Source organism: Netta rufina (genome assembly GCF_964035555.1).
Source record: "Netta rufina genome assembly, chromosome: 1".
Lineage (NCBI taxonomy): Eukaryota > Metazoa > Chordata > Aves > Anseriformes > Anatidae > Netta > Netta rufina.
In genome coordinates, this window is record NC_140123.1 from 174,300,836 (window position 1) to 174,327,580 (window position 26,745).

General features: G+C 43.6%; 1 protein-coding gene across 1 annotated transcript; it reads left to right on the forward strand.

Moving 5' to 3' along the window:
• Positions 1–463: 463 nt before the first annotated feature.
• On the forward strand, positions 464–25,672 carry SLC38A1 (solute carrier family 38 member 1). Its single transcript, XM_084282970.1, has 15 exons — positions 464–602; positions 6,737–6,812; positions 7,287–7,402; positions 12,709–12,782; positions 14,400–14,492; positions 14,818–14,899; positions 15,740–15,822; positions 16,747–16,805; positions 16,928–17,053; positions 19,341–19,420; positions 20,603–20,703; positions 23,847–23,965; positions 24,514–24,655; positions 24,762–24,859; positions 25,542–25,672. Exons 1-15 carry the CDS (start codon positions 484–486, stop codon positions 25,641–25,643), a joined length of 1,470 nt encoding a protein of 489 aa, XP_084139096.1. The 5' UTR covers positions 464–483; the 3' UTR covers positions 25,644–25,672.
• Positions 25,673–26,745: the final 1,073 nt, after the last annotated feature.

Genomic DNA, 26,745 nt, shown 5'->3' on the forward strand with positions numbered 1-26,745 from the left:
ACAGAAGATGAACACAGAGTAACTAAATGGGCCTTGGGCAAGCAAACCATTTTTATTCCTTAATTTGTAGGTCATGAGTCTCTTTCTTCTGAAACAAACAGAATTGGTTTGCTCACCAATTTATATCTACCGGTACCATCCTCAGTAATCGGTTGTGGGACTGGTTAAACTTGTAAGGTCAGGACTGAGTAATTTTGTAAGGATCTCATTGAGGAGTTTAACATCACTACTCTTCTGCAATGCATTTATGTTGCAGCCTGAAGTGCTTCTAATAATATCAAATTGGTTGGTAGCATGGTCCCTCTTGTCCAGGTGTCACTGCATTCTCCTGGTCATACTGCCTGCTGCTGGTGTGCACATACATTTTGGGCTTTTTCTGTTTCACCTAGGTCGCTGACACTGTGGCTGCAGATTACCCACAAGACCTCAACCAAACACTAACATTTCAAGAAACAGTTGGATACGTACAGTTCCTCGCCCAGGATGCCGTTCAAAGCTGGATTAGAACTGACTGAATTGCAGAATATGACTGTCCCCGAAGATGATAACATCAGCAATGATTCAAATGATTTCACAGAGGTGGAAAATGGCCAGATAAATAGGTGAGTATTTTTCCACTGACGCTGCCTGCGCTAAGAAACACACTGTTTAAAAACAGCATTCTAATTTTCAGTATATGTTTTGAATTATTCATCACCAAGTCATGCTCCATTTGAAGATGTAATTTGAATTTCATATGTGACATCTGTTGGGCATAGGCTGCAACAGCAGATAAAGCAAACAGAGTGGCAATTTATTCATCGTTTCAAATCTTTCAAATTAGTCTAATAAAATGCACAAACGTATAACGTAGCAAAAAGCCAACATTCTGGGACCTCAACTCACATACAGTGGAGAGGCAATAATAATAAATGCAATTCGACCAAGAGAATAGCAGGGGGCAGATCACTTTGTTGACCTTCAGTCTCTGCTGTGACAGTTGTAACCTGCCTGGCCACATCCCTGGCTCCAGGGTTGTGGCACGTGCGGCTGGCACTCACTGTTCGCTCCGGGGTGGGATGGACCAGGCAGCAGTAGCTGTCCCCAAGGCAGGAAGAGTGAGGGGCTGGTCAGAGACCTGCATCTAACTCATGTCCAGCTGAGGAGCGCAGCTCTTTATCAATTTGGATGAAAACTGGCCATTGAGTTTCGTACAGGATAGTCATTTACGGAAGGGATGTGATGGCACATCTGCCAGGTGTCTCCGCCGGGCACTAGCATCCAACAGGTGCTGAGATCTGCTGCCGTGCCCCGGCTGGGTTTTGCAAGCTGTAGAGCACAAAGCTGTTTTCTGTCCAAGGTTCCTGCTGAAGTGCTGAGCCCCAGGGGGCAGGGCTGGAGCCAGCCTGGCCGGGGAAGTCCTGGGGCAACCGCCAGCTGCACCCTGCAGTGCTGCGACCACAGTGCAGCTGCGCTGGTGGAGGTGAGGGCTGGTCAGGAATTTTCTGATGCAACTGCTTTGATGGAAAGTGCCAGGGCGAAACGCAAACCACTTCTGTTAAAAAAAAAAAAAAAAGTGAGAGCAAGAGAAAAAAACCCCTCCGACTTTGCCAAAACAAAACAATTCCTGTATGAACCTGCTGACTTTCCTGCTGGCTCCCCCGGAGCTCAGGAGCTGACAGCGGTGGAGGCGCTCCCCGGAGCCTGCTGAGGATTGATGTCCTTGACAGGAGGAGGGGTGGCTGAGCTCTTGGCTGGTGCCACAGGTAACTGGCAGAGGGAGAAACCCCATTAGTCCATCCTCTTTCAGTGAGTGCTTGTGGAGCTGTGTTGTGAGCATGGCCAAGTCTGAGAAGTGTCAAGCAAAGGAGGGAAGAAAAACGTGGTGTGAAAAGGGTCAGAAAGACAGAATTTCTAAGTCCTGCTCTGGCTTTTCAGGCAGATGAGCATATTCCACAGTTCTCTCTTTCCATGTGGGTGATTTTCTTCCTCCACGGAGCACCACTTGGTTGTACCAAATATCCCATCACTATTTCCCCTCTCCATGGGCACCTCCTCACTCACACATCCTGTCCACTTCTGGTGTGCCCTGTGCGTAGCGCTGTGCTCGTGCTGCTCTCCACCTCGCCACTCCTTGCCCCTAATGGCACCCAGACCCCGTTCTGCTCCCCTCGGCAAGCACATCCTCTGACTATATGGTTATTCCATTCCTACAGCTGTGTCAGCAAACGCCCGGTCCCTGTGGGATAAGAGGTTAACGGGCATACAGAAGATCATCTTTTGTGCTGTCTGACACATGGCGTGTAAGGCCTTGTGAAACTCCAAAGTCCACCAAAATCAGTGGGACTTTTTTTTTGTTGTTGATTTCACTTGAGCTTTAGATTAGATCTGTAATTTTCAACTGACTTTTTTTTTTGTTTCAACTTGTTTGATTTCACACTCCGTATTTCATTCTGAACCGTGTTTTTTTTCTCAGTGCATAATTTTTCAAGCTGAGTGTAGAGCAATGTTTTTAAGGGTCTTTTGGGGACGATATGGCAGTGAGAAGCAGATTCCAGGTCTGATTTAAACCCCAAATATTTCCTGATCTCGGAAAAGAATCCTCTAGTTCCCTCCGGATTTCCAGCATTTTCTGGACCTGAATATGCCTTTATATATTCAGTTGTATGTAGGGAGGGGATGTCATTTGGGAGGGGCTGTGTTGAGAGGGGTTTTTCTTTGCATGCAAGTGTTAAATATTTTCTGGGAATGCCTATAAAGGAACTTGCATCAAATCCAGGCATGGATTTGCCATCTTTTAACCATTCATCCTGGCCACACAACTGTGCCATCGCTGAACATGGCATGTATCAGTGCTTAGGTGACCTGCTGCTTCATGTGACAGCAGGACAAATCCACTAAGCCGTTCAGCAAACTTGTAACTATGATGGTGCTCTCAGGAAGCTGCTGGCTGAACGCTTGTCCTGGTCTGCAGCTACTCGTAAGTTTTGGAGCCCTCCTTGTTCAGTTAACAAGGTTGCTGGTAGCTGTATCCAGATCTGGTTGAAGTTCTGTAGCGTAAGCCAGAGCAAGTTTTCTTCTGCATTTCTTGTTCCTGCTTGCCCTGGAAATCTTTGCCATCGCTCAAGCTGCAGCTCCATTTAAGAAACTGCCTGAGGATAGGGTTCTGTCAGCTTGGCAAAACCAGCTTTCCCTAACAAATGTTTAAGGCATTGTCAAATATCACTTTAAGTTAATTATGTTTAAACGTATCTGAGATGGCTAAATGGTTTTAACTCTGCTTAGCCAAAATGGTTAGCTCCAGGATATCACCTTTATCAAACATTTCTCATTCAAGTCTTTTAATAAATTAAATTTTGAGACCATGGTTAAGCACGGTCCTTTTAAAATCACTTTATCAATAAGACTGAGTTTCTACGTTTTACTAAATCAAGCCAGAAAAAGAATCGGATTAAGAAATTCTTTCCAAGCCAACAATGAGGCTTCATTCATCACAAGGACGAGCTGATTATCTTTTGCCCAGGATGTTTTATAAATGTATCTAAAATGTTTTGCATAAACATGCTTGGCTGTGATGTAAGAAGTACACGAGGAAAGCAGAAACATACAAGAACGGGTTATGCCTTTTAAGGCTAAGCTCTCAAAGTGAAGACAAGAAACAGCACAAATGGGTTTTGTGCGTGTCAAGGAGTCGCAAGGCGCTGAAGGCACAGACTGCCTCACTGTGCTTTTGTGGGGCACCTGTAATGGGGCTCCAGAGCTTGCACGGACTGGGAGAGTCTGCAGCAGTCATCTCACTTCATTCCAGTCAGATTTATAAAGGTCAAATATACAACATTGTGACAACTAATAGCTCATTTTCTAATCTGTTAAGCAGAGCAGATGCATGGCGTGGTTTAACCAGAAATGTTAGTCTTATAGCGTGTGTTCCTTTCATATACCGTAGGAAAAAGGACACTGAAATTTTAAAAGCATTAAGTTTTTATAAAAAAGGCAAATCTTGGGAAAATTCATGTTGAATCTATCTGAATCTATTAGACTACCTTTGCCCTACTTTCTTCTTCTTCTTTTTTTTTTTTTGTAAGTTCAGCAACACATTCCATTCCCGGGAAGTGTAGGGTGTCCCACGGTGCGTCCGTACCACCTACGGAGCGTGGTCCCGAGGCAGCCTTCTCGTCTGGGCTTGCCGGCTGAGCTGTCTGCACCAGCACAGGCAGCCGCAGCCAGGGCGCAGCCGGCAGGACAGACAGACGCCCTGCAGCCCCACGGCCCCCCGCTGCAGCGCACAGCCAGCCCCCCGGCTGGCAGGCAGGGCTGGGAAGCCCCCTGCAAAAAGCTGGGCACCGTGCGTCTTGCAGGTCTGCTCACCTTGTCAGAGGAGACGACAGGCTGGACAGCAAACCCAGTCCATTTTAACATACAACTAACTCAAAAGAAAGTGCTTTGGATCAGTTTATCTTATTAGACTGGTTTTCTCCAAGGAAAGAGTAATTTTCATTGAACTTTAATTCCAGGGAGTAATAATTATATAGTATCTACAGATTTGTTGCTTTTGTGATTATTAAACAGAGACTGAATGTGTACAGATGAGCAGAAGCAGGGGGATCAGACTTGTTAACTCCTCTCCTAACTCTAACGAAATCTGAAATGACACATGACCTCTGTGGCTGAAAGAAGGAGGCAAAGCCCACAGATGTTCCAAGCAGCGCTCAGAAATCCAAAAAAGACAAAACGTTTCTCTGTGCTCCTGCCTGTACAAATTGCCTGCAGGGTGTTTCAAGAGAGAGCAGGAATGTCTTTGTCAGACCGCTCACGCTCAGCTGCCCGTGCTCAGGAGATGGGCTTTAAACAGACGTGGAAAAAAAACCCACATGCTCTGAACCTATAGAAGTCCGGGTTGAAACTTTATTCCGTGAGGGTGAAATACCTTCCCGGTGAGCTTCAGAAAGTTAATTTTGGATCATTCCAGCTTAGAAGTGGTTACTTTTCACTCCTTAAAACAGTAGGGGAGGATCAGCCATCTATTCCAGCTGCTTTAGGGCTGGTGAACCTGGCCCATATATCTATTTTACAGCAAATTAGTTTCTGAAGTTAGTAGCTGTAAAATTCCAGGATAAGCCTATAGTTGGTTTATATTTATAATAGAGCAAATTGAAACAGACTGATAGGTAGGAATCAAAGTTGCAAAATAAAAAAGCAATAACACTAAATACATCTTGCCAGCTTTGCCCGAATTTAAGGATAAACTCAAAATGTGTGTGTAGTAGAGAAAGGCCAAACTTCCAAAGATATTTGCTTCTAAGGATTTTAGCCTTAATGTCTAACGAATGAGCACAAGGTATGTTTGATGAACAAAATACTAAAGACATGGAGTTCAGTGCGTCAGCTGCGGGATCCAAGTCAGCAGCATGATCTTAGTATATCTTAGAAGCTGTGCTCTCATGTATTGGTAGCAATTTGGTCACAACCAGGGCAGTGAGGAACTTTGATAGAGCTCTATATTTATAAATTCAGCATTACATTACCAGACTGAGTGCCTTCGGATGTATGGAAATAATGCACAGCCAGAGTCTGAGCTGTGTGTCTATGGTCAGAAGTTCCTGGCTGTGGGAACTCTGTGTTCAGCTTACTGTTTGCTTGTTTTCATTTAAGAAGAGCCACCTTAATCTGCCTACAGCAAAAAGGGCTCTGAAGCTTGGTGACGGCCTCTGGCTAAGTTTGTAGTGTGTGTGATGGCTGATGCAGTAGGCAGTGCTCAAGAACCATCTGTAAATTAGCAGAGATGCCAGGGACTTAATTGTGCATAAACTTTCAAAAGATGAAAAGCTGAAAGAATGTTTTATACAAACTAAAATTGTTTGTTGAAGAGAATGTCTGGGAGAAAATATCAGCTCACCCTAATCAGAAGTGTCATAAATCCCTGGGATACCAACACACAAAGGCAGGAAGCAAATCTTGCTCTGGTGTCAGTGAGATCTTCAGTGGGGGGGGGCGCAGAACAAGCAAAGGTGCAGAGAAGGAAAAATCATTTACCACATGCTCTCCTGCACAGAGGTGTTTAATTTTGCAGTATGGTGAATTCAGTACTGAGTTTTGAAAGGCTTTTTGATGACAATATGGTAGCCCAAACCTGAGGTCCGCCCTCAGAGCACGTCACCCAGTTCAGGGTGGTCCCACCCAGAGCTGGCTGCATGCAGCATCTCTTCCTCCTCCTAACTCCAGCCACATCAGCAGGATGGCAGCAACTCAGGGCTTGTATGTGGCATTCCCTCTGGCTTACCCCGCTTGCAGGGTGCTGCATGGCTCAGTGGTGGCAGTACCAAAGCCCAGGGAGCGCAGTCAGGGAGGGCACAAGCATCACGCTAAAGACAGTGGTGGCTGCATCTCTGCAGGACACCTGGAGAAGCACGTCTTGCTAGTGTCTGTGCAAATTCATTGCTTTCCTGCCCACAAAATTGATGCTTTTTCATTATTAAATCTCCTAAAATACCGTTCCCTAAAATTCCGTAAAATCTCCTAAAATACCATTCCCTAAAATACCATTCTGATCTTGTACAAGTGGTACCTTTACTGAGGCACAGTGTGTGCTGGTGTCAGGGAACCGTAATCGGGCTCCTTAAATAGTTACGAGTTTGACCTCTTTTCGCGTACAGCTTTTATACATTGTGTATTTTGTAATCACATGCTGCTCACAGAATTAACTTGTTCGCATTTTCTAACCACTCCTGCTGGAAATAAATCCTCTGACTTCTTTCAGCAAGTTTATTTCGGACCGAGAAAGCAGAAGAAGTCTCACAAACAGCCACCTGGAAAAGAAGAAGTGTGATGAATATGTAAGTCCTTCTTGCTGGTCTTCTCTATCAAAATGAACTGTACTACATTGGGTGTTGGGAGGGCCTTTAGACGTGGTCTTGAAAAAGTGCTGGTTCAAGGAAAGGGAAGTCCCCAGGCCTGTGCTGGGCAGGAGGCCATGGCGGTTCCTTATGGCCTTGCAATATATCACTCGTACCTAAGATGTCCCACAGGCGTGGTGAGAGATGGGTTTTAAAGCCGAACCTGTATGAGTTGTCTGTTGCCTACGTATTTACTGGAATTTAGGAAATCTGTAGGACAGCAATCAGAATATAGCTGTGAAAAAGTTCGGTGGTTTTTTTGTTTTCTTTCAAACCTCACAGTTTTTACTAATTTGCTCCCACAACAGTAGATACTTCTATCTGATATATCATGTACCCTGCAAGTCGAAGTGTAATGGCATTTCTGTGCTCTGTTCCAAGCCGTTGCTGACCTGTGAACCTCTATTTCTCCAGATTCCAGGAACAACTTCTCTGGGAATGTCCGTCTTCAACCTCAGCAATGCCATCATGGGCAGTGGCATTCTAGGCCTCGCTTTTGCATTGGCCAACACAGGAATTCTCCTTTTTTTGTAAGTGTGAGCGGGTTGAGGATCTGATCTCTCTGCAGTGCAAGCGAGTGCAGTGATTTACAGTCCGTTTGAAACGTGATGTGCTTTTTCATTACATGAAGTCACCAACCTGTATAAGTAGCTTGGAGTTTGGAGTACTGGTGGATGGTCAGTTGTTTCACATTCTAAAGATGCACTTAAATACTCAAGTACATTCAAGCCTGAAAATATTAGCTATGTTTTTCAATATTTTTTTTTTCAGTCAGAGTGGTGGGGAGAAATAGCCACTAGTTGTGCTTCTGGAGCAAATTATGTCCATGCCGTTGACTATTGACCTGAGCCTAGCCAGGGATTTTTCCTATGGTCTACAAACTGCACATACATCGAAAACAGCAAATTTATTCAGCAGTAATACTTGCAGTGTGATAGTACCTACTTCTTGCGTGTGTCACAGGTTCTCTACAGCTTTCAGCAAAGCATGGTGCAATATCTACTTTTTTGACCAAGAAAAAAGAATATTTGTATTCTTTTAAATGTTGCATATAGTGTTTTTGTCTCACTTCCACAGTTTCTTCAGTTTCTTATAGGAGAGTCCTTATTAGCCAACATAAATACAGCCAAGATTTGAGTATAAAAAAGAGTTGAAGTAGACTACTTAACTCCACCAAAAAAGAGGCATTTCATAAAACAGAATTTTATAGTTTAAAAATGAAACAGTGCCAGTGAATGAGTAAGACACAGAATACTGTGTTATTCTGGTTTGCAGTGTGAGACATTTCATTGTGAAAAGTGATTGTTAAGAAATCAGTTGGGAATTGTGTGCAGAATCCAGTAATAAATGTTCATTGAGGGAAGAAATACAATAATTTACAATATTTGAGACCTGTTCAACACAGTTATTAAGTTTACAGATCACTCTACAGAGGTGTCATTTCCTGAATGTCAGAACCTAAAAATCTAGAACTTACGTTATTTCTTTTTTTTTTAAATATATAATATGAGCCCTGCATATAGCAGAATGGATGGCCAAGGTGGTATGTATAGCCATCTGCTCTGAGGTTTCGTGCCAGCATAGCTACATCCATGCTGCTGGAGTACAGTTTGCTGTGGTTGGATAAAATCTGGGAATAATCCAAGGAATTAATCCACTTACATTAAGAATGTACAAAGTCTCATAATTGTGTTGCAACTAAGCTAGGCTATAAAGTAGATGGACACTAATAGAGTTGGTTGGTTTTTTTTGTGTGTGTTTTGTTTTTTTTTTTTTAATGCAGAGGGACTGAGTTCATTTCATTTTTTTTTTATTTTTTTATTTTTTTTAAACCAGCATGTGATAGTAACCTGTTTATGATTCTCCACACATGCTCTCTGATAAGCACACCTTGGAGGGCACAGACTGGGGTTTGCAAAAACTGCTGTAACCAAAGAAGTCACCTCTGCTCAACCTTGTTACCTCTTCTGGGAGACCAGTGTTTCAGCTAAAGAACAGTAACTTTTTACATCTACTCTACAAGAGGAGATTTTAGAGCACCTTCAATTTCACCCTCAGTTGCTTTAGTTTTCCATAAGTAATCTTATCCTCTTCTCTCCCTCTCTCAGCAAAGTTTTTCATGAGAGTTTAAGTGAAATGCATTTGCTCTAAAGGATATAAAAAGGCAGTTTCTTATAAATGAAGTAGATCAGATAAGTGGTGTGAAGACTAGCAAAACTTCAAACAACTTGTGGTGGAAACCAGGCTAGTCTTGGTCCGAGTAGTGAGTGTATAGCTGTGCACCACCTAACTGTACAAAAACCACCAAAGCTGATAGCTGGGTAGAGGTTTTATATAGTAAATAACAGCATTATTCTCTACAGAATTAGACCATGTGGGTTTAAGTGAGAGTAATTGTTTTTGTTAGTTTTATAATGCCTTTAGATCTGTTAGCTTGGAGATAGATCAGCCTGCTGAGACGAAAGGTAAGGAAGCTAGCAGGACCTTTCTGACCGGGCAAGCAGAGATTTTGCCTTTGAAGCCTGGAGATACAGCATCCTAATGTGCTGTCTGTAGTTATGCCTGAAAATTGAAGTGCTTTAAATTGCCCTTTCACCATGCAATAGACTCATAGTTAAATGTAGACCATTACTTTTTTATTTTTGCTCACACTCTCAGTCAGTGCGTTTTTCCCACAAATGTATGGTTCTGCTGTCTCTGTCCTAGGCAGATCTTAGAACCATTTCTGCTTTACAAGTGATAAAAGATAAAGTCTTAGCATGAATTTGATTTCTTTTTGCACATGAGAAAGCACTTACATTCATTACTCTTGAACAGCAGAAATCTGGAAAGTTTCTAGTTTGCTTTGTCCAGGTCATCTGTCTGCCAGTGCTGGCTCGCACCAGCTCTGAAAAATAGAAAGCAGAGGAGGAAGAACTAAAGGAGCATTTTCAGCTCGAACAAAGCAGACCCAACTTGATTTCCACTCTCACAGTTTTTATGCTACTTCAGTGTGAAATGTGCACCGAGTGCACCAGGATCAGTTCAGATCCTATACTCTTGGCATAAGACGTACAAAGTAAATATGGTGATGGGTATGTACTGTCACGTCATATTTGCATAACTGATTGCCATAGTAAAGTGTCATACTCTCTAGGCAAAACAGCAGAGGAACTCTGAGGAACTTAATCCTAATATTTTTAATAACCACAACCTAGACTGAAGAAGAACGTCCTTTCTTGTGTGAAAAAAAATGGGCAGAAAGCCTTCTTGCTGCAGAAAGATGCTTCAAAAAAGAACAAAAGGCTTGGGGAGGTAAAGAAGGGCCAGGCCAGCTGGGAATGGCAGGAGCACTTGTAGGTAGCTCGCCCTGCTTGTGGTTTCACCCGCAGCAGAGCGATGGATTGCACTGCAGAGACACGCGGGCTGCCCAGGCATGAGGTGCCTTCAGCCCATACTTAGCCCCGCAGTGCATGGGGTCTGAAAAACCCTTCTGAGAGGCAGAGCTTGTCGGATGAGGTGCAGTGTGAGGTGACAGCTGAGGTTTCACTCTGCTCTCTGCAGCTGCCTCTGCTGAGGTCGGCTGGAAGCTGTCACCAGGCTGGGTGGCCTGCAGTGGCATGGCCCTGCTCTGCCTCGCTCCTCCACATCCCATGCCTTACGGGGTTCAGTGCAGAAGGCAGGGGGCTGCCCGAGCCCCCCAGGCCCTGCAGCCTGGACTCCACGGAGGGCTGGGGACAGTAAGTGTTTGAGCCAGCTTGGTAATGTGGCAGCTGTGAGCAAACAGCAGCGGTGCCACAGGAACAGTTTGTTCTTCCTAGCCCTGTATCAGTCCCCTGCCTTAAACTGTTTATTCTGGATTTGTTGGGGGAGGTGAGCTTTGCATGCGCTGATTGCTTGCAGAGCTGCCAGCACTGCTTTAAAAGTAGGCAAAATAATAAGTATTGAGACGAGAGCGCGAGCTACCCCGCTTCTGTTTTGAATTTGCGCGAGGCGAGTGGCAGGGATGTTTCCTTTCCTTTCCAAGGGGCGGTTCTGGTGTGGGTGTCCCTGTCCGCACCGCAGTCCTAACACAAACAAGTTCCTCATGCAGTGCTAAGGAAAACGCCAAGCGTCTCCGTTCAGGTCCTACAGGGAGCTAAGGACAACAGATCAAATACCTGGCTGCTCGGGGGTGTTATTTTTACCGCTGCGAAGACTCCATGAGCTCAGTGCCTGCAGAACGGGAGCTTTTAATATTAAAATAGACTTGGTGCTGGCTTGTGCAGCCAGGGCCACTTGGGGCTGGGAGTGACTCAGCCTGGCCGCCGTGGCTGCGAGCACTGTGCCTCCATGCAGACAGGGGCGTAGCAGGTCTGGAGGGGACGTGGGCAGCAGCAGGGCTTAGCAAGTCTTTAAAAAATGGAGCAGAGTGACCTCAGCCATTGCAAGCGCCTTTCCCCTCACCTCCCCAAGGAGAAACACCGTTTGGGCTGTATGAGAAACGTGGTGTTGCTGTCAACCATCATTCTCCGCAAAAGAGCAGTTCCTTCTACCACCTCCCTGCTCCTCTGGCCCCAAAAAAACTAGTGGGTCAGTATTTGGCACTAAAACATTTCTAGTCCAAAACGGTAAAAAAGGGGAGGGAGGAAGCTTCTCATCCTGATCGTTCTATATATTTCTATGAAAAAGATGTGTCGCTGCCTATCTGTGGCAGCAGCATGTTTTCTGTTAAATTTTAGGCTTGTTTTCCTCGGTGTCCCAAGGGTAGTTGTCATAATACAGAGAGGAATTGCCAACAGATTGTCTGAATGCTCTTCACACACATCATGAAAACATCATCAGGTCTTTGTGTGTCAGTGTCGGAGGGGAAGGCACACATAGTGCTTGGCTTAAAGACATAGAGCAATGAGCAAATGTGTTTTTATGCACTTAGCCCCCGGCACTGACTAATTATCATTTGTGCCAGCAAGTTCCTTACACAAACAGTTCAGTCATTGCTTCCTGCAATTCTTCTATGTGCGAAGTCAAATTATGGATCATGGCGGAAAGGGGAGTGACATCAGTGAGGGGACACCTGTCCCTTCCTGGATGAAACATAAGCCTTTGCTTTCTGCCTTCACTCCCAGGAGAAGACGGTCTGTGAGTGGTGAGGGGATGGGTCAGCTGTCTCCATGCCTAACATCTAAAGCCCAGAGGCCCCAACCCTTGGGATCACTCATTGCGAGGACACGGACAGAATCGAAGCTAGAGACCACATTATTTATCGCATTGAGTTCACGTTTGGGTCCTTTTTGCCTGTGGAGGGCTGGATGGAGCAAGACATGTCTGGGTGGTATTAACCTCCCTCCTCTTCCCACTCCTTCGGCACTGGGAGGCATGTAGAGAACTATTGAGGCACCCCTCTGGTGGCATGTGACACATGTCTTGGGAAGAGATGCTTGCATCTGGCACAGAAGGCTTTAAATAGAGGACTTCCTTCTGAAATTTTTACTCAGCTTCCAGAAAAAAATCCTTTAGACTGGGTGCTGAGGAATATACCTGGCTCATCCCTGCTCTGATTAAATCCTAATTCCTATATGATGAGACATCTTCCTTCTTGCTTCCCTCAACAAGGAAGGGTATAACTCAGTAACAGGCTGCATTTTTTCTAAGTTTTACTTAGTTGAATTCCTCTGCATACAAGGTTTTATAGCTCCTCTCTAGCCTGGTGGAATTGCAAACAGCATGTTAATCACTCTTGTTTATAGGGCTTTTTGCATTCTCAGAAGATTATAAAAAATATCTTGGCATCAACGGGAATATGACCCAACGTGTAAAATATTGCAATGTTAGAGCTCTGCTTTTACAGTAAGCTTTATCTTTCATTCTTTTGTAGGCTGCTTTTGGTTTCCGTGACATTGCTGTCTATTTATTCAATATATCTCCTGTTGGTGTGTTCAAAGGAAACAGGTAATCTAAGATGTTACTGTAGCATTTCAGTGGACTTGTAAGGAATAAGAGGTAAAAAGTGCTCAGTATAAGGCAAGGTACTTTGTGAAAGACAGAGTTTCTATCACTTTGCTGACACAAAAGAAAGTCCTAAAAGATTGTGGGTCAGAAGCCCAGAATTAAAAATAATGAATGTCACGGCAAAGGGGAATGACATCTGACCATCACTGTAAAGAGAAAAAAATCAAGCCAACGAGTGGATTCTGCTGCAAGGAAATGTTTTTAGTGAACTAGAAGGAACAGCTCAAATAGTTCCTTTGCATTACAAAATCAATTGCAAATTAAATATAATGAATCTCTGCCTATCCAGGTAAGCCAGCTTACTTGGAAATAGAGCTCGTTGTTAACAGCTAGTGTGAAATTCATGAGTTTTCCTAGAAGAAAATAAAAAGAAACAGTTCCTCCACAGAGAGTGGTATAACTCTAAGCAAAACACATTTCTAAACACAGAAATTAGAAGTTATTTACAATGTTAAAGAGACTTTGTGCTCTAAGTGAAGAGTCTCTTTGAGTAACAACCTCTGAAGACATACTTTTAAAATTATCTGTGCATAAGAACACTGTCGTATTTTAATACGTAATTTGGATGCACATGAGTTATTATTATAGTGTGTGCAAAGGCAGCAACTACTTATTTAAACTAGGTGTGAAGGCCTAATTGTTGACACATTTGTGCCCTTTTAGTTCCCAAAATCTGAGCCCTGGTTTCTGTGCTGCTGGATCGCAGATACATCATTACAGCTAAGCTCAGAGTTATTGTTTATACAAGCTTTAAACAAGAAATGTCAGCTATAAGAAAATGTAGAGAAAAACAAACGAGATTCATTTTTAAAATAATCTGTTCAGTGTAACATCTGTAGTATTTCTCTTTCTGTTCTTGTGATTCTCACCATCTTCACAATATCCAGTCTTTTTTTTCTCAGCCTGAATCGCAGCCAAGGAAAAAAAGCATTTAACAGAAACACAATCCAATTAATAGAGGAGTTTCTCAAGCTTGACAAATACTTAAAATGAAGTTTTAGTTATAATTTAAGCTGTTCCCTGCTTGTACCAAAAACATACCACATTTGAGAATTCGCAAGTTAAGGCATCATCATTAAAAACAGTAAATCATCCTGTAAACTAGTGGCTGCCTTCATTTGGATCATTTAGTCAAACCAAGCAGAATTACAGAGTTGCAGTCTGGTGTCTGTTGTGGCCAGGCTGCCAGTACTGGCTTGTGGCCCCTGCTGTACTGAATCTGGTCTGGAGAGAAGGCCTTCAACCTTTCTTTCATTGAGACTGCAAAGCTAATATGCCAGGATGGGGATACCTGAACTTAAAATGCCATTATGGGTATAGACAGACTCATTAAGAGGGTCTCATAAATGATCGGTAGCCAAAGACAGCATTTATAGATACCAAAATATTACTCCGTAAGTTTCAGCTCTAGCAATTACAAGAGAGCTTTCCATTTAGTAACAATGGAAACATACAGTTTTACAGAGGAAAGGTTAGTGGGAAAGGAATCACAAGTGGTTTGACTCTTTGCTTTTGCTGGTGAATTCTTTACCTTTCTCCTCATTTCTTTTAACACAGGCTGCATGGTGTATGAAAAGCTTGGTGAGCAGGTCTTTGGCACCCCAGGGAAAATGATTGTCTTTGGATCTACATCTCTTCAGAATGTTGGAGGTAAAGGAGATTTGGATATTTAAAAACAAAACAAAACAAACAAACAAAAAACACAGGAGGATCTTAATAAAGATCTAAATAAAGGTTACCCATTCTCTTAGAAAAGTTTGGGATCCTCATGCTCCTCCGTATTGGTCTCAATAACATTTTGCGTGCAGCCCTTTAAAGATGCTGTGTTACTGAATGATCAGTATTTTACAGTCAGTTACAGTTCTGGGTCTTCTATCATTAGAAACTGATGTGGAAAAATGTTCATGATGCTTCTGTGTACTTATTCTACAAAATATCTCATCTGTTGTCTAAAGTGATTCTCTTGTTCCACCAGCAATGCTGAGCTATCTCTTCATAGTCAAAAATGAGCTGCCTTCTGCCATAAAGTTTCTAATGGGAGAAGAAGAAACTTTTTCGTAAGTTGAATACATTTTTGCGATTAGATTACAGAATTTAACATTGTATAGGTAATCTTGAGCATATGTTTATAAAAACCCTTAAGTACTGGATATTCGGATATTCTTTAGGCTTGTAAACAGTAGATCACAGGAGTATCTCAGTGGATTAATAAAACACAAGAAAACTTTGTGAAGGACAAGAGGATGGATAGGAAATTAAAAGTGTAGTTATCAGTATTTTCTCTATTTGCACTCCAGATTTTTGTGCAGAATTAGAAGCTTTGTCTTTTACAGTGTAGGGCAATGCTTGAAGATATTGGGAACAACAAAAGTTTAAGATATTATATTTTTACTTGCATTTTTAGCATCTTACAGGACTTTTTGGCCCCGAATAAAATTCTTCTATACTAATATATGACAAAGGCAGAATATTATACTTAGATGTCTGCCAGTTGGCACTCCTTGACATTTACCAGCTTCTTTAATAGAAGGAATAGGAGGATGGTATTTCTTTACAGTAATAAATAGCCTTTACACAGGGTTATATGATGTATTGTAGAGCACAAAGAAATTAGAGATCCCTTTCCTCGGGTTTTCATACTAAACAAAGCAGTGAAAATATATCACACAGAACACCAATAGTGCTGCATCTGAGGCAGAGCAGTGCCATGTTTTAAGAGCTGGATGCCAAATACCTTTGGTACTCTGCAAAGTTCAGATGTGGTCCCTATTTTGCCTTCCATAGTGTAAGGATATGGAAGATGCTTCTGTAACTGCAGCAAAGAGGATGACTAAGTGTGAGGAAAACCAGAGAGGGTTTAAGGTGTGCTCACGGTACTTTTTTAATGTTTTATACAGGGCATGGTACGTCGATGGGCGGATTCTCGTTGTCATAGTGACGTTTGGTATCATCCTCCCTTTATGTCTCCTTAAGAACTTAGGTAAGATGTAAATGCCATTATGGGTATAAAATACAGGAGCCCATTGTGCCTCCGACAGCCACATTGGCCACTCAAATATAATTACAAAAATTGTGCTCTCATTGTAATCTAAGCAGCCTCTCTGGTCCAGGAAGAAGCTGTGTTTTGAGCATCTTGGAAAAAAGAAGGCCTAAATTGTTACAGTGGTTGAATTCGGTATAAACCAGCCTCATCCATATAATTGGGGAAATTGATTTTAAAAAATATGGTTAAGAGGGTGTTTATTTCATGAGGTGACTGACTCTACTGTATGTGTGGCCTGTAAAAATATATTCACCAACAAAATGTAAGATTATAAAAAATTGCTTATTTTTCTATCAGCATTGAAATTTTCAGTGGTTGGGTTAATTGGAGGTGTTGGCTTTGTAAGTAAGGTGTGTATAAAGAACCACATTTCCAAATGTGTTTTAGTCCACAGAGATGCCAGATGGTGTACTATGTGTGTTTTAAAGCCATGTAACAAGTTTTGGCACTGCATTCCTCTTGGGATCTTCCTTTTGAGAAACTAACCCATAGTAAGCTCACATTTCTCTGCGTAGTAGGGAATCTGGGTCACGTTCTGATTGCAATTTCACATTTTCAAGTTTGTTTCAATTACCACAGCCCCTTTCAAAAGTAAAATTAGTTAAACTACTGTAACGATTACCTTCGGGAAGGAAGGTGTGTGTCACATCGGTTAGATCAAAGCCCTGGTCTGTCTGAAAGCCGGAGGCTTGCAACGTGGAAGGCTCCCACACCAACCAGGAATGCTTTTGTCCTGCCCAGAAGCTTATAATACATATTAAATGTATAATGCATTTAAATTTATCATTAAGTAGAGAATTAAAAAGCAAGATACGGCTAATAAAATAACCGTGTGTAAGATTTCTTTTTAATTTATTTCAGGGTATCTTGGCTATACCAGCGGATTTTCATTAAGCTGCATGGTATTTTTCCTCATAGTGGTAAGTTAAGCTTGGTCTCTTCATTGGATTAGTCACTTGATAGCATATTCAGAATTTCTTAATTCAATTAGAATTTGCTTTTTAGTATTATTCTTAACAGCTGTTTTCTGCTTTTGTCCTAGGTTATTTACAAGAAGTTTCAAATTCCCTGTTACGAATTGGAGCTAAATGCAACATCATCTATGCTATCAAATAGCTCAGCACATGAGCATATGTGTAAGCCAAAGTATGTTATCTTTAATTCCAAGGTATGTTTCTTTTTATGATACTTATTTTTGATTCACATAATACATGCACTTACACTCCATGTCCTTAATCAGCTCAGCAGCACGTAGGGCCTGCCCCTCCATGCTTCCACATGTGCTCCGATGGCGAATGCACAATGGGAGTCCTTGCCCAGTTGCATGGAGGTGCCATAAACACCTGTAGCTCCTTGCAGTCTTGCTCTGCTGCTCCGTTCCCCAGGAAGCCAAGATAGGCTGAGCTGCCTTGGTAGTATGTGTGCTAAGGCTGTGAGCCCCAGATGACACCGGACAACAAATGCTTTGTTTAGGAAAGTTTTCCTTTCTGCTGCTTTGTACTGTCTGTGCTGCGACTGAGTTCCTAGGCTGTGGTTCAGCAGACACTGTAAGCTTGCGTCCAAAGGCCAGAAGTAATTTGTCTGTCCTTCTGTGCACAAACCACTTCTTTGTGACAGGGTATTTGTTTTTATAGCCATATGGTGAACTGGACCAGGAAAAGGATACAGTCGAAAGCTAATCCAGCAAAAATTTGATTGCCTTTCAGCTGGATGCTTTCCTCGATCGCCACACAGCTGCACAAAAAGTTGTGCCAAGAGAGTGCGAAAGAGCAACTGGCTGTAGCTGTGGGAGCAGGAGGATTGCTTCTTCCAGCTGTGCCGGTTTGCAGTGATCCTTGCACGGCACCTTATCCAGTAGGGCAGGGTCCTCAGATTGTCACCATTGCATTCATAGAGAATGCGTATGTATAGTATATGCCTGAAAAAAATTAAGCTTTTTAAAAAAATCATTCTACCAGCTTCAGTCCAAGAAGTCAATGTGAACTAATTTGAGCACTTTTCTTCAGCTGTGGGCAGCGATCAGCCCTGAGCCAGTGTGACTGACCAAGAAGTAGTCAACTTGGTATGTGGTAGCGACACAGGAGTAGGTACATTTTAGATAGATACTGACAAAAGGAAATCTTATTCTCCTGCAGTGACAGTGTTTACCTCAGAGTCAATGAATGCCCATCAGAAGGATCAGTCCATCTGAATTAGGCACACTGGACCTGAGCTTTAGAGATTTGCTCTCGGGGCCAATAATTTGCCAATCAATTTAGTAACTTAGATGTGTGAGAGAAGATCAGGTTCACAGGATCACAGAATGGCTGAGGCTGGAAGGGACCCTGGAAGCCATCTGGTCCAGCCCCCTGCTCATGCAGGGACACCTAGAGCAGGTTGACCAGGACTATGTCCAGATGTCTTCTGGGTATCTCCAAGAGTGGAGACTCCACATCAGCTGTGTGCTGGAAGTGATTGAGAGAAGGCAGCACAGGTCTGGCTATGGAAGGACCACCAGAGAGCAAATAGTGTGCTTTCTGAATCTCATGGGATGGGGATGTACCCCACTGGGCAGCTCCAGGACTACTTCTGTAGCAATGGTTGTCCTGTGGCCAGCACAAGGAAACCTCAGAGCACCAGGAAGAGCTGACCATAGGGATCAGCTCATTTTATCCTCACAGGAGGACCTGTTTTTCATGTGATCTCAGCTCGTACCAGTTTCCTGTGGAGAATGGAAGTGCTTGAGCTCTGAGATCATTCATAAAGTTTGGCCAAATGGTGACCACAGAAACCCGCTCAGATTTTTGGTTGAGCAGGGGGTGAGGTTCCCCTCAGAGGCCCTCTGCGCTTCGTAGTGACGTAACGGTCTCTCTCTTTCCCCAAGGAAAAGCATGCTCCCTCCACACTCCTCCTAGCCCTTTTGTTGGCCTGGGAAATGAAGGGGCTCAGTCTGGTACCTTGAAATATCCATTTATTTGTAAGTTCTGCATTCCTCTTCTCTTTTCTTACAGTCTGGATATGGGCTTCATCTTCAGGACTTCAGCCTTAGCACCACGGGTGCGCACCCCTCTCCATCCCGAGGCAGGGTAGCGTAGCGGTGACCCACCATATGTCCGTCCCCCTTACACGTGGCGGTGTGCTAGTGTCGGTGGCAGCAGCTGGGCAGGGAGACCCATCCCAGGGAGCAGAACCCACAGCCGCGTGGCACCCACCACTGCGCGCTGAGGACAAAGTCAGGGCTGTGCTTGCATGACCAGCGCCAAGATGTTGTCCTCCCATTGAAAGAGCGCTGCTCTCCATGTTTTGTTAAACACATGCCAGTTGACAGGTCTCCTGCCTTCTCTGAATAGGGCTTTCAACGTTCGGTTGAAAGAGTCCAGAGAGTTGGGAGCTGAGGTAGCTGAACACATTTCTTTATGACTCTGGGTAAAATACTTATTCTTCTTAACTTTTTGTCTGAAACTCTCTCTGAACAGACTGTGTACGCTTTGCCCACCATCGCTTTTGCATTCGTGTGCCACCCGTCAGTCCTTCCAATTTACAGCGAACTTAAAGAGTAAGCCTTTCTCTTTTCTTTTTTTTTTTTTTTTTTTTTTCCAGTTAATTGTTTTGCACTGTTTTGCATGGAAAATGTTAGTGCAGAGGTGCTCTGAGTCATTCGTGCCATTCGGAGGAGATATACTTTAATAAAACCAAACAAGCCAGCGAGTGTGGCTGTCAGCTAGGAAATCTGGCCTCCCAGATGTGCCATTGGGGTGGAGGGAAGCTGAGGATAATGCAATACTTGGGGAGTTTTCTCTGGAAGTACACAGCAGCCTGGGGAGAGCCAAGTTGTGCCGACCGTATTTTGCATAGGAGGGAGACGTGTGTTCAGCCCACGGCAGTTGTTCCAGCACAACTAAAAATCTGGTGCAATACCAGAAACAAAAATCGCTTTCAGCCTCACCCGTGCTGCGATGCCGTCGCCAGGCCGGCCAGCTTGGTGCAGCCTCGGGCAGGGCTGCGGGGAGCTGGGGCCCGGCCCTGCTGTGGCCTTGCTGGGGCCGGGCGTGGGGCCTGGGCCTGGGCAAAGGGTCGGGAACAGTCAGACCCCTGGGGACACTCAGGGTGCCCTCAAAGCTGGATGCTTTGAGTTTCACGTGGCTGCAGCAGGTGCCCAGGGGCCTGTCGAAGGCATCCCTGTGTGGATTTAAAAGCATATATATTTTTATGTACTATACTTTATATATTTCAGAGCAAATATCTAAAAATGAAATATTTACACTTAATCTATTTTGCTACAGTGGTCTGTGTACATCCATTATTACCACCCATGGGGGATACAAATACGTTTTTTTCTGCAAACATTCAGAATGTTGTTGTTGTTGTTGTTGTTGTTGTTGTTTTTCTTTGTACACTTCTACTGTCCTTATATTTTGGCCTTTTAATTTAATTACTGAAGTGTTTAAGGGCTCTTCCTGCCCACTCAGCTTCGCCCTTCCCTCCAGTTACAAGAGTGTGTCTGGGGAGCAGAGCGACAGGGTGGTTACAGCATGTCTTTACTTAAACTCCAAGGTCCATTGTCCCGCCTTTCTCTTCCTGATGCAGCTGTCAATTAATTCCTGTTCTAAATGAAAATGCATTCATGAGTCTCTGCAGAATTGATATGTTTATGCAAAGGCTTGATACATTTTTAAGCAGCTATTCAGAAAGACAATCCAACCGTTTTATTTGTTCTCTTCTTTTCTTCTTTCCCCAGCCGTTCACAGAAAAAAATGCAGTTGGTTTCAAATATCTCATTTTTTGCCATGTTTGTGATGTACTTTATGACTGCCATATTTGGCTATTTGACTTTCTATGGTAAGTATGCAGACTTTACTGATCAAAGCAGAAAGGGAATACATGTGAAATCAGTAACGAATCCCAGCTGGAAAGAAAAGTCCATTCACTTATATTAAAATACTTTTTCAAATAATTTTCCTTAGCGTTTTCATACTGAGGGTACAAATCCTTTCCTGTCTTTCCCCTGTGGATGACAAGCACAAGTGAAAGCAGTATTTACAAAAGGCATATTCAAAATATGAGGAAGAGATTTGTTTAGCAGAACTGGGGATTAGCTGGGCCCTACCGAGATTTGCATTCCAGAGTCCCTACCTGAATTTTGTGTGCCTTGGTAATAAGTGATGTGTGACTGGTTGTGCACATCTGTATAAAACGTGACAGGTTTGAGAGCAGGTCCTAGCAAATGGGTATCAAATGAGCCTTCACAGCTTTTTCACTTTCTTATTGGTACTTTCATCGTTGAGAGACAAAGGACCACATGTTTTTCCTGTGTCCCTAGGGTTCATTCCTTCAGGTGTTGGTTAAATAAATTGGCAGCAAAGATGGGGAAGCTCAGTGGCATGTCCCAGCTCTGCAGCTGAAGGATGGTTATTTCAGTGTCTGGGACTAGCATTGTGTCTCTTTTCATGAATATTGATTCGCTTAAAGAAACAAACAAATTATGTTGTATTGCTGTCCTAAGGGAGTATGTACAATTTTTAAGTAAATAGGATAAAATATGAATGTGGCCCAGGAAGCTACTCCCATTTCCCAGTATAATGGAAATGTTGATATGTAATGTGTTTTCTCATAGACCACTAAAGGGTTATGAGACAGACGCCAAAATTGACATTTACCTTTTACCTCAGGGTCACCAAAAGGTCTTCAGTCATCTCCACTGTGTATTCCAAGTGACCTTTTTGTTACAATCTCCCCTTGTGACACCATTCACTGTAAGCCACCTATTACAAGGGAAAGAAAATAGTAAATATGAAAATTGGCTTCTTTTTTTTTTTTTTTTTTTTCTCAAAGGTGTACCTGTCTTCTTATTTTTTTTCTCAGGCTCTCGTCCTGCTCATAATGCCTTGAGCCTGCATGCACTGAAGTAATTTGACATCATCAGTTCTAATTTTCCCCATAAAACTGATGGAGGTGAGGGGGTATCTGCTGCAACTGACTGCAGCAGCAGCTGTGCTCACCCGACTGCTGCTAGCTAGAACATTGTCACAGGCATGCATTAGATCAGTAGCCCTGTGGGGGGGCAGTGGGAGTGAATCAGCACGAACCCCTTCACTTTGGCAGGGAGGAAGCTCTGGTGCGGTCGCCCCAGGGATGTGAGGAGGCAGATACCCATAGGATCCTCTCCGGGAACCTCCCACGCCCCATGGAGCCCATGGAGGAGATACAGGCTGCATCCTCCTGGCCCCCTTGGGAGGGAGCAGCAGAGGAATTTTCCTCCCGGAGCAGGCATCCCTGCACATGGACGCCGCGTGCCTCTGCGCAGCTCCGCTGGGGCTCATGCAAGCACTGACGATCACAGGATCGGTGCCATGAGAGGCAGCACAAAGAGGAACTGAGGGAATGCGAAAGCTCTCCGCTCCAATCCTCCTTACTCTTGGGACTGACAAGATTTTGCCTTTTATATGTGCACTTGGTTTTCTAACCTCTTCCCTGCCTGGGTAAGACCAGGGTTTTTATTTTGGCCATTTCTTTTTTACGCCAATAGTGCTTGTCTGTTTGCTGTGTTCTCGAAAGTGTTGCAGTTATGACTATATTTACATTGCAGAATTACAGAAAAGAGGTGTTTTTCTTCCCCTAAAAGGTCACTGTGGTTGGGCTCTGTGGTGTATCTAGCTGAAAGGAAAACAGACCTTCAACTGTAAGCCTTGCCTTTCACTTCCTACCTGGCTGCAGTCCGTGAGCGGTACAGAAGTTGCAGTCTGTGCTCGCAGGAGCAGAGTAAGCTCTGTGTCGCAGAAGCTGTGCATGTGCCCGGCTTGAAAACCCCACTCCTAACCTGCAGGGAGGTGGGAGAGTGTTTTCTTTCTCCTGGTGGGAATTCAGGCGCTGAGAGATGGTCTCGCCCCAGAAGGACGCCCTGGGGGGAGCGTAGGCGTTTTGCTCTCAGGAAGAGGAGGTTTTACCACAGTTTTGATCTACACGTGCCCACCGAGTTCCTCTTGAGGACTTCGGTTTAAAAGCTATTATGTTTTCCTGTCAGCTTTCTAAGATTAGCAGACAGAAAGAAAACTCGAGCTGTTCTAAAAACAGAGGGTAGCGAGCGTGTTTCTGTGGCGCATTTCACAGCCGCCTCCCTGGGTTGCTGTTCCTAGATATTCAAAAGGCACAAAGCAAGCACGTAGGTCCCCCGGCAACTTGCTTTTCCCATCCGTTACCACTATTTAATCAGAGTGCAAAGGAAGCATTTTCGCAGGAGGGCTTATTAAAGCATCACCAGTGCCTCCCCACTAGGCACCCCCGGCGATCTTTTGGCCATGCCGGGAGCACAGGGCCGGCGTGGGGCCGAGCCGCGGGCACTGCCGAGGAGGGGCGGCAGGTTCAAGAGAAGAAAAAAACAGAAGGGCAGCCCTCCGAGGAGAGAGGAGCTGCCCGGGGGTTTGAGTGCAAATGTCAAAATGTCCCACTGAGAGCTGACCTCAGCCGGGCTTTGTTCTTGCTTGAGAACAGAGGCACTGCTTTGTGCTGGGAGTTTATGTGCTGTTTAGACCAATTTAGCTCAACCTTGTAATTTATATTAAACTCAGCCGTTGCGGTGCATGTGGTTATTTTTATATCATTTGAAACTTTAAAACAAGCCCACAGAACCGATTAAAAGTAGCTTATTTCACTTTACTTATTTATTTATATGTATATATATGTAAGCAAGCTTTTGTGCGTGTCTCACTGTTGTCTTTCCTACAGTGAAAATTACCTTAGACTTAGGCATGTGCTGTCTTGAATTAGGATGCATTCCTAAATCAGGCCTCCAAAGGATTAATCTGGAATAATAGGAGCATTAGGATTTGGTTCAAAATGCTGTTTTAACTCAAGAACGTTTCATTCCATACTCTTTTGTTTACAGATAAATCACTTGTTGTTCAAGAAGGCTGTTGTTAAGCAATGATTTTTTGTGAATGAATTGCCTACTTGCTGGAACACTTACCGTATTGTCTTTCCCATAGACAATGTGCAGTCAGATCTGCTTCACAAGTACCAGAGCAAAGATGACATCCTCATCCTGACAGTGCGCTTGGCTGTGATTGTTGCAGTTATACTCACAGTGCCAGTGCTGTTTTTCACTGTAAGTAAAAGTCTCCACGCAGTTTGGAAGTAGGTAATGTCTGTATAGGTTGGATTTTTTAAAAACACAGTTTGGTCGTTTCCAAGTCAGTAATGCTGCAGCTACAAACAAGAACTCGAGCTTGGATTGGTCTTTTGCCACACCAGATTCCCAGTAATTTCTGGAAAACTTCTCCCTGCAGGAAATAAATGATTCACTTTTGGTCTTAAATCAGTTTTAAATTGAATCCACAAGGGCCTTCTCTTCTTTCACATGATTTCACTGGAGCAGACTCAGAAGTGAAGTTCACTGTTAGGTGCAGAAGGACCCCAAAAGGCATGGTAGAAAGAGAGGAATAGCCTACTTTGGATGTATGCAAACATACAGTTGTGAAATATGAAATTAATTGCAAGGATTGTTTCAAAGAGCATTATGTCAGAGTCCCCACAATTTCTGTCAGATCAATGTAGAGCTGAGTTGCCACATGAAGAACCAGTTAAAATAATCATGGAGAGCTTTGAACTGGTTGGTAGACTATTCCTGACATCAAACTCTCTCTCTTCCTACAGGTACGTTCATCATTATTTGAGCTGGCGAGAAAAACAAAATTTGACTTATGCCGTCACGTTGTGGTTACTTTTGTCCTTTTGGTTATCATCAACCTGTTAGTCATTTTTATTCCAACCATGAAGGATATTTTTGGAGTCGTAGGTACAGTGTCCTGGCTTTGTACTGCTAATATAAAACTGTTGATAATCAGCAGCATAATAATTATGGTGCTGGCAACTAAGAATACTCATTTGTTTCAATTTTGCAGGTGTCACTTCTGCCAATATGCTGATTTTCATTCTTCCTTCATCATTGTATTTAAAAATTACACATCAGGATGGAGCAAAACTGACTCAGAGGATTTGGGTATGTGTTCTTTTCAGGTCAATGTGTTTGTCTTGTCATTTCTTAAAATGTGCTAGATGGAAAACCCACCTAATCTGAAGATTTGTGTGAGCTGCTTCTCCTGACTTTTCCCTCTTGCTTCCATCAGCTGGCAGCCTTGCTTCCCCTTTTTCATTTGCCCTGTGTGTCTTCTGGGCCAAAGGCCCCCTGTGCTCCCCAGCCGTTCTCTTTGGAGCTGGGGACATTTCCTTCCAGGGGAGCAGCAGCTCTGCAAGCAGCCGTGGCTTTGGCCAGGGCATGGGTGCCCCTGCAGCTGCCCTTGACGGCCCTTTCAGCCCAGCGAGCTTTCTGCGTTTCAGTGTGCCAGTTCAGAAGGCATACAGCACACTCTGTCTTCAGGCTTTGAGAAGAGCAGAGCTGATAGGTCCTAAAGATGGACTCATTTAATCCTTTTTAGGGATGATCAACATTTAAGAAATGAATTGAAATGGGGAAAAAAGTGGTTTTGGTGTTCAGCAAGTAATTATTAATGACACTAATCTGTTAGTTATCTGTGAGTCTTGTCTTCCCCAGCAGTGCTATCTCATTTTAGCCCATAGCTTTGATACATCACCTTGTAAATCTCCTTAAGAAGGAAAGTTAACACACTTGAATTAATTGTCTTTTCTTTTAGTTCATTAATTTTCTCTCCTTTTTCTTCCAGGCTTCTCTTTTCTTGGCACTGGGGATAATGTTTTCCCTAGTGAGCATCCCTCTGGTAATCTATGACTGGGTACAGTCAGGAGGCAGTGCCGAAGGCCACTGAAGCTGACCTTCTGAAAAGGAGACATCCCTGTTTGCTACACACCAAAATCGCAACCATCCGTTCTGTTATCTATTCCACCTTTTGTGAGTTTACTCAAATCAAATCCAAATAATGATTTTCCAGTACTGAAAATACTGTTATGGGTGTATTTTCTTGCAGAAAACAGACCCATTTTTCCAACAGGCATATCACTCTGTCCCATGATACTGAGTTACCAGATCAGCGTTAAGTCTGTGTTAATTGTTGAGAGACTATATAGAGTGTTGCTCATAGGAACTCATCACAATTAGTTTGTTTTTCCTCTTCCACCCATGAACTCCATTGTTCCGTTATTATTCTTAGCCCTTGAACCATAAGCTCTGCTCCTTTAAAGCAGCAGCATTTGTTGTTATCAATCCCAGCTGGAGTGATTGTCCCAAACGTCATCAGTTCACACCCTTTCCCTTTGCCTTTTAACCAAAACTCTGCTCTCAATTGTACGCATTCGGTTGGTTTGTTTGTTCGTTTGTTCTGTTGCTGTTTTGTGCACCATTTGCCTCACCAAGTGTAGCATTCTTGGTACGGACAGGAAAAGCACCATGAGTGTAAATGAGCATTGTGTAAACCTAGGTCCTAAATCTGGTGCTTCTCTCTGTAACGTTGTGGTGGAGGAGCCAGCCCTAGTCTTGGCTCTTTTGTTGCTTTGGGGAGCAGATCTGTGTGTGTGTGTGGGTGTGGGTGTGTGTTTTTGCAAAGGAGTGCAGGGGGCAGGAGAGGGACAATCACCACCAGCCACCATTTCCCTGCTACATTTCAGTTTGAACCTGGCCACCAGTAGACTTGACAGCCAGCAGTGAGTACTTGAACCTGACCAGAAGCAGACGCTCAGAGATATCTGTAGGAAATCTGCATTTTCTTCAGCATTAAACTGTTTGCTAATGCCCCGTTCTTCTCAGAAAGAAATGGCAAGCTCCAGTTTTATCAAAACCTACACGTTTAGTCATACCTCATGCGTTTTGCATTCTTGGATTCATCTGTACATACCTAAGGTTGGCCTTTTAGAGACTGGCTCCTCTCTCATGTCTCATCCTCCTCCCCCTGAAGTCAGCAGGGTTTCTGACAG

Bases quoted from the DNA above. Each gene is read 5' to 3' on its own strand.
- SLC38A1 (XM_084282970.1), top strand. From the start codon at position 484: ATGCCGTTCAAAGCTGGATTAGAACTGACTGAATTGCAGAATATGACT. The intron at 6,813-7,286 runs GTAAGTCCTTCT...CTATTTCTCCAG, and splicing joins AGAAGAAGTGTGATGAATAT to ATTCCAGGAACAACTTCTCT. The intron at 24,656-24,761 runs GTACAGTGTCCT...TCAATTTTGCAG, and splicing joins GGATATTTTTGGAGTCGTAG to GTGTCACTTCTGCCAATATG.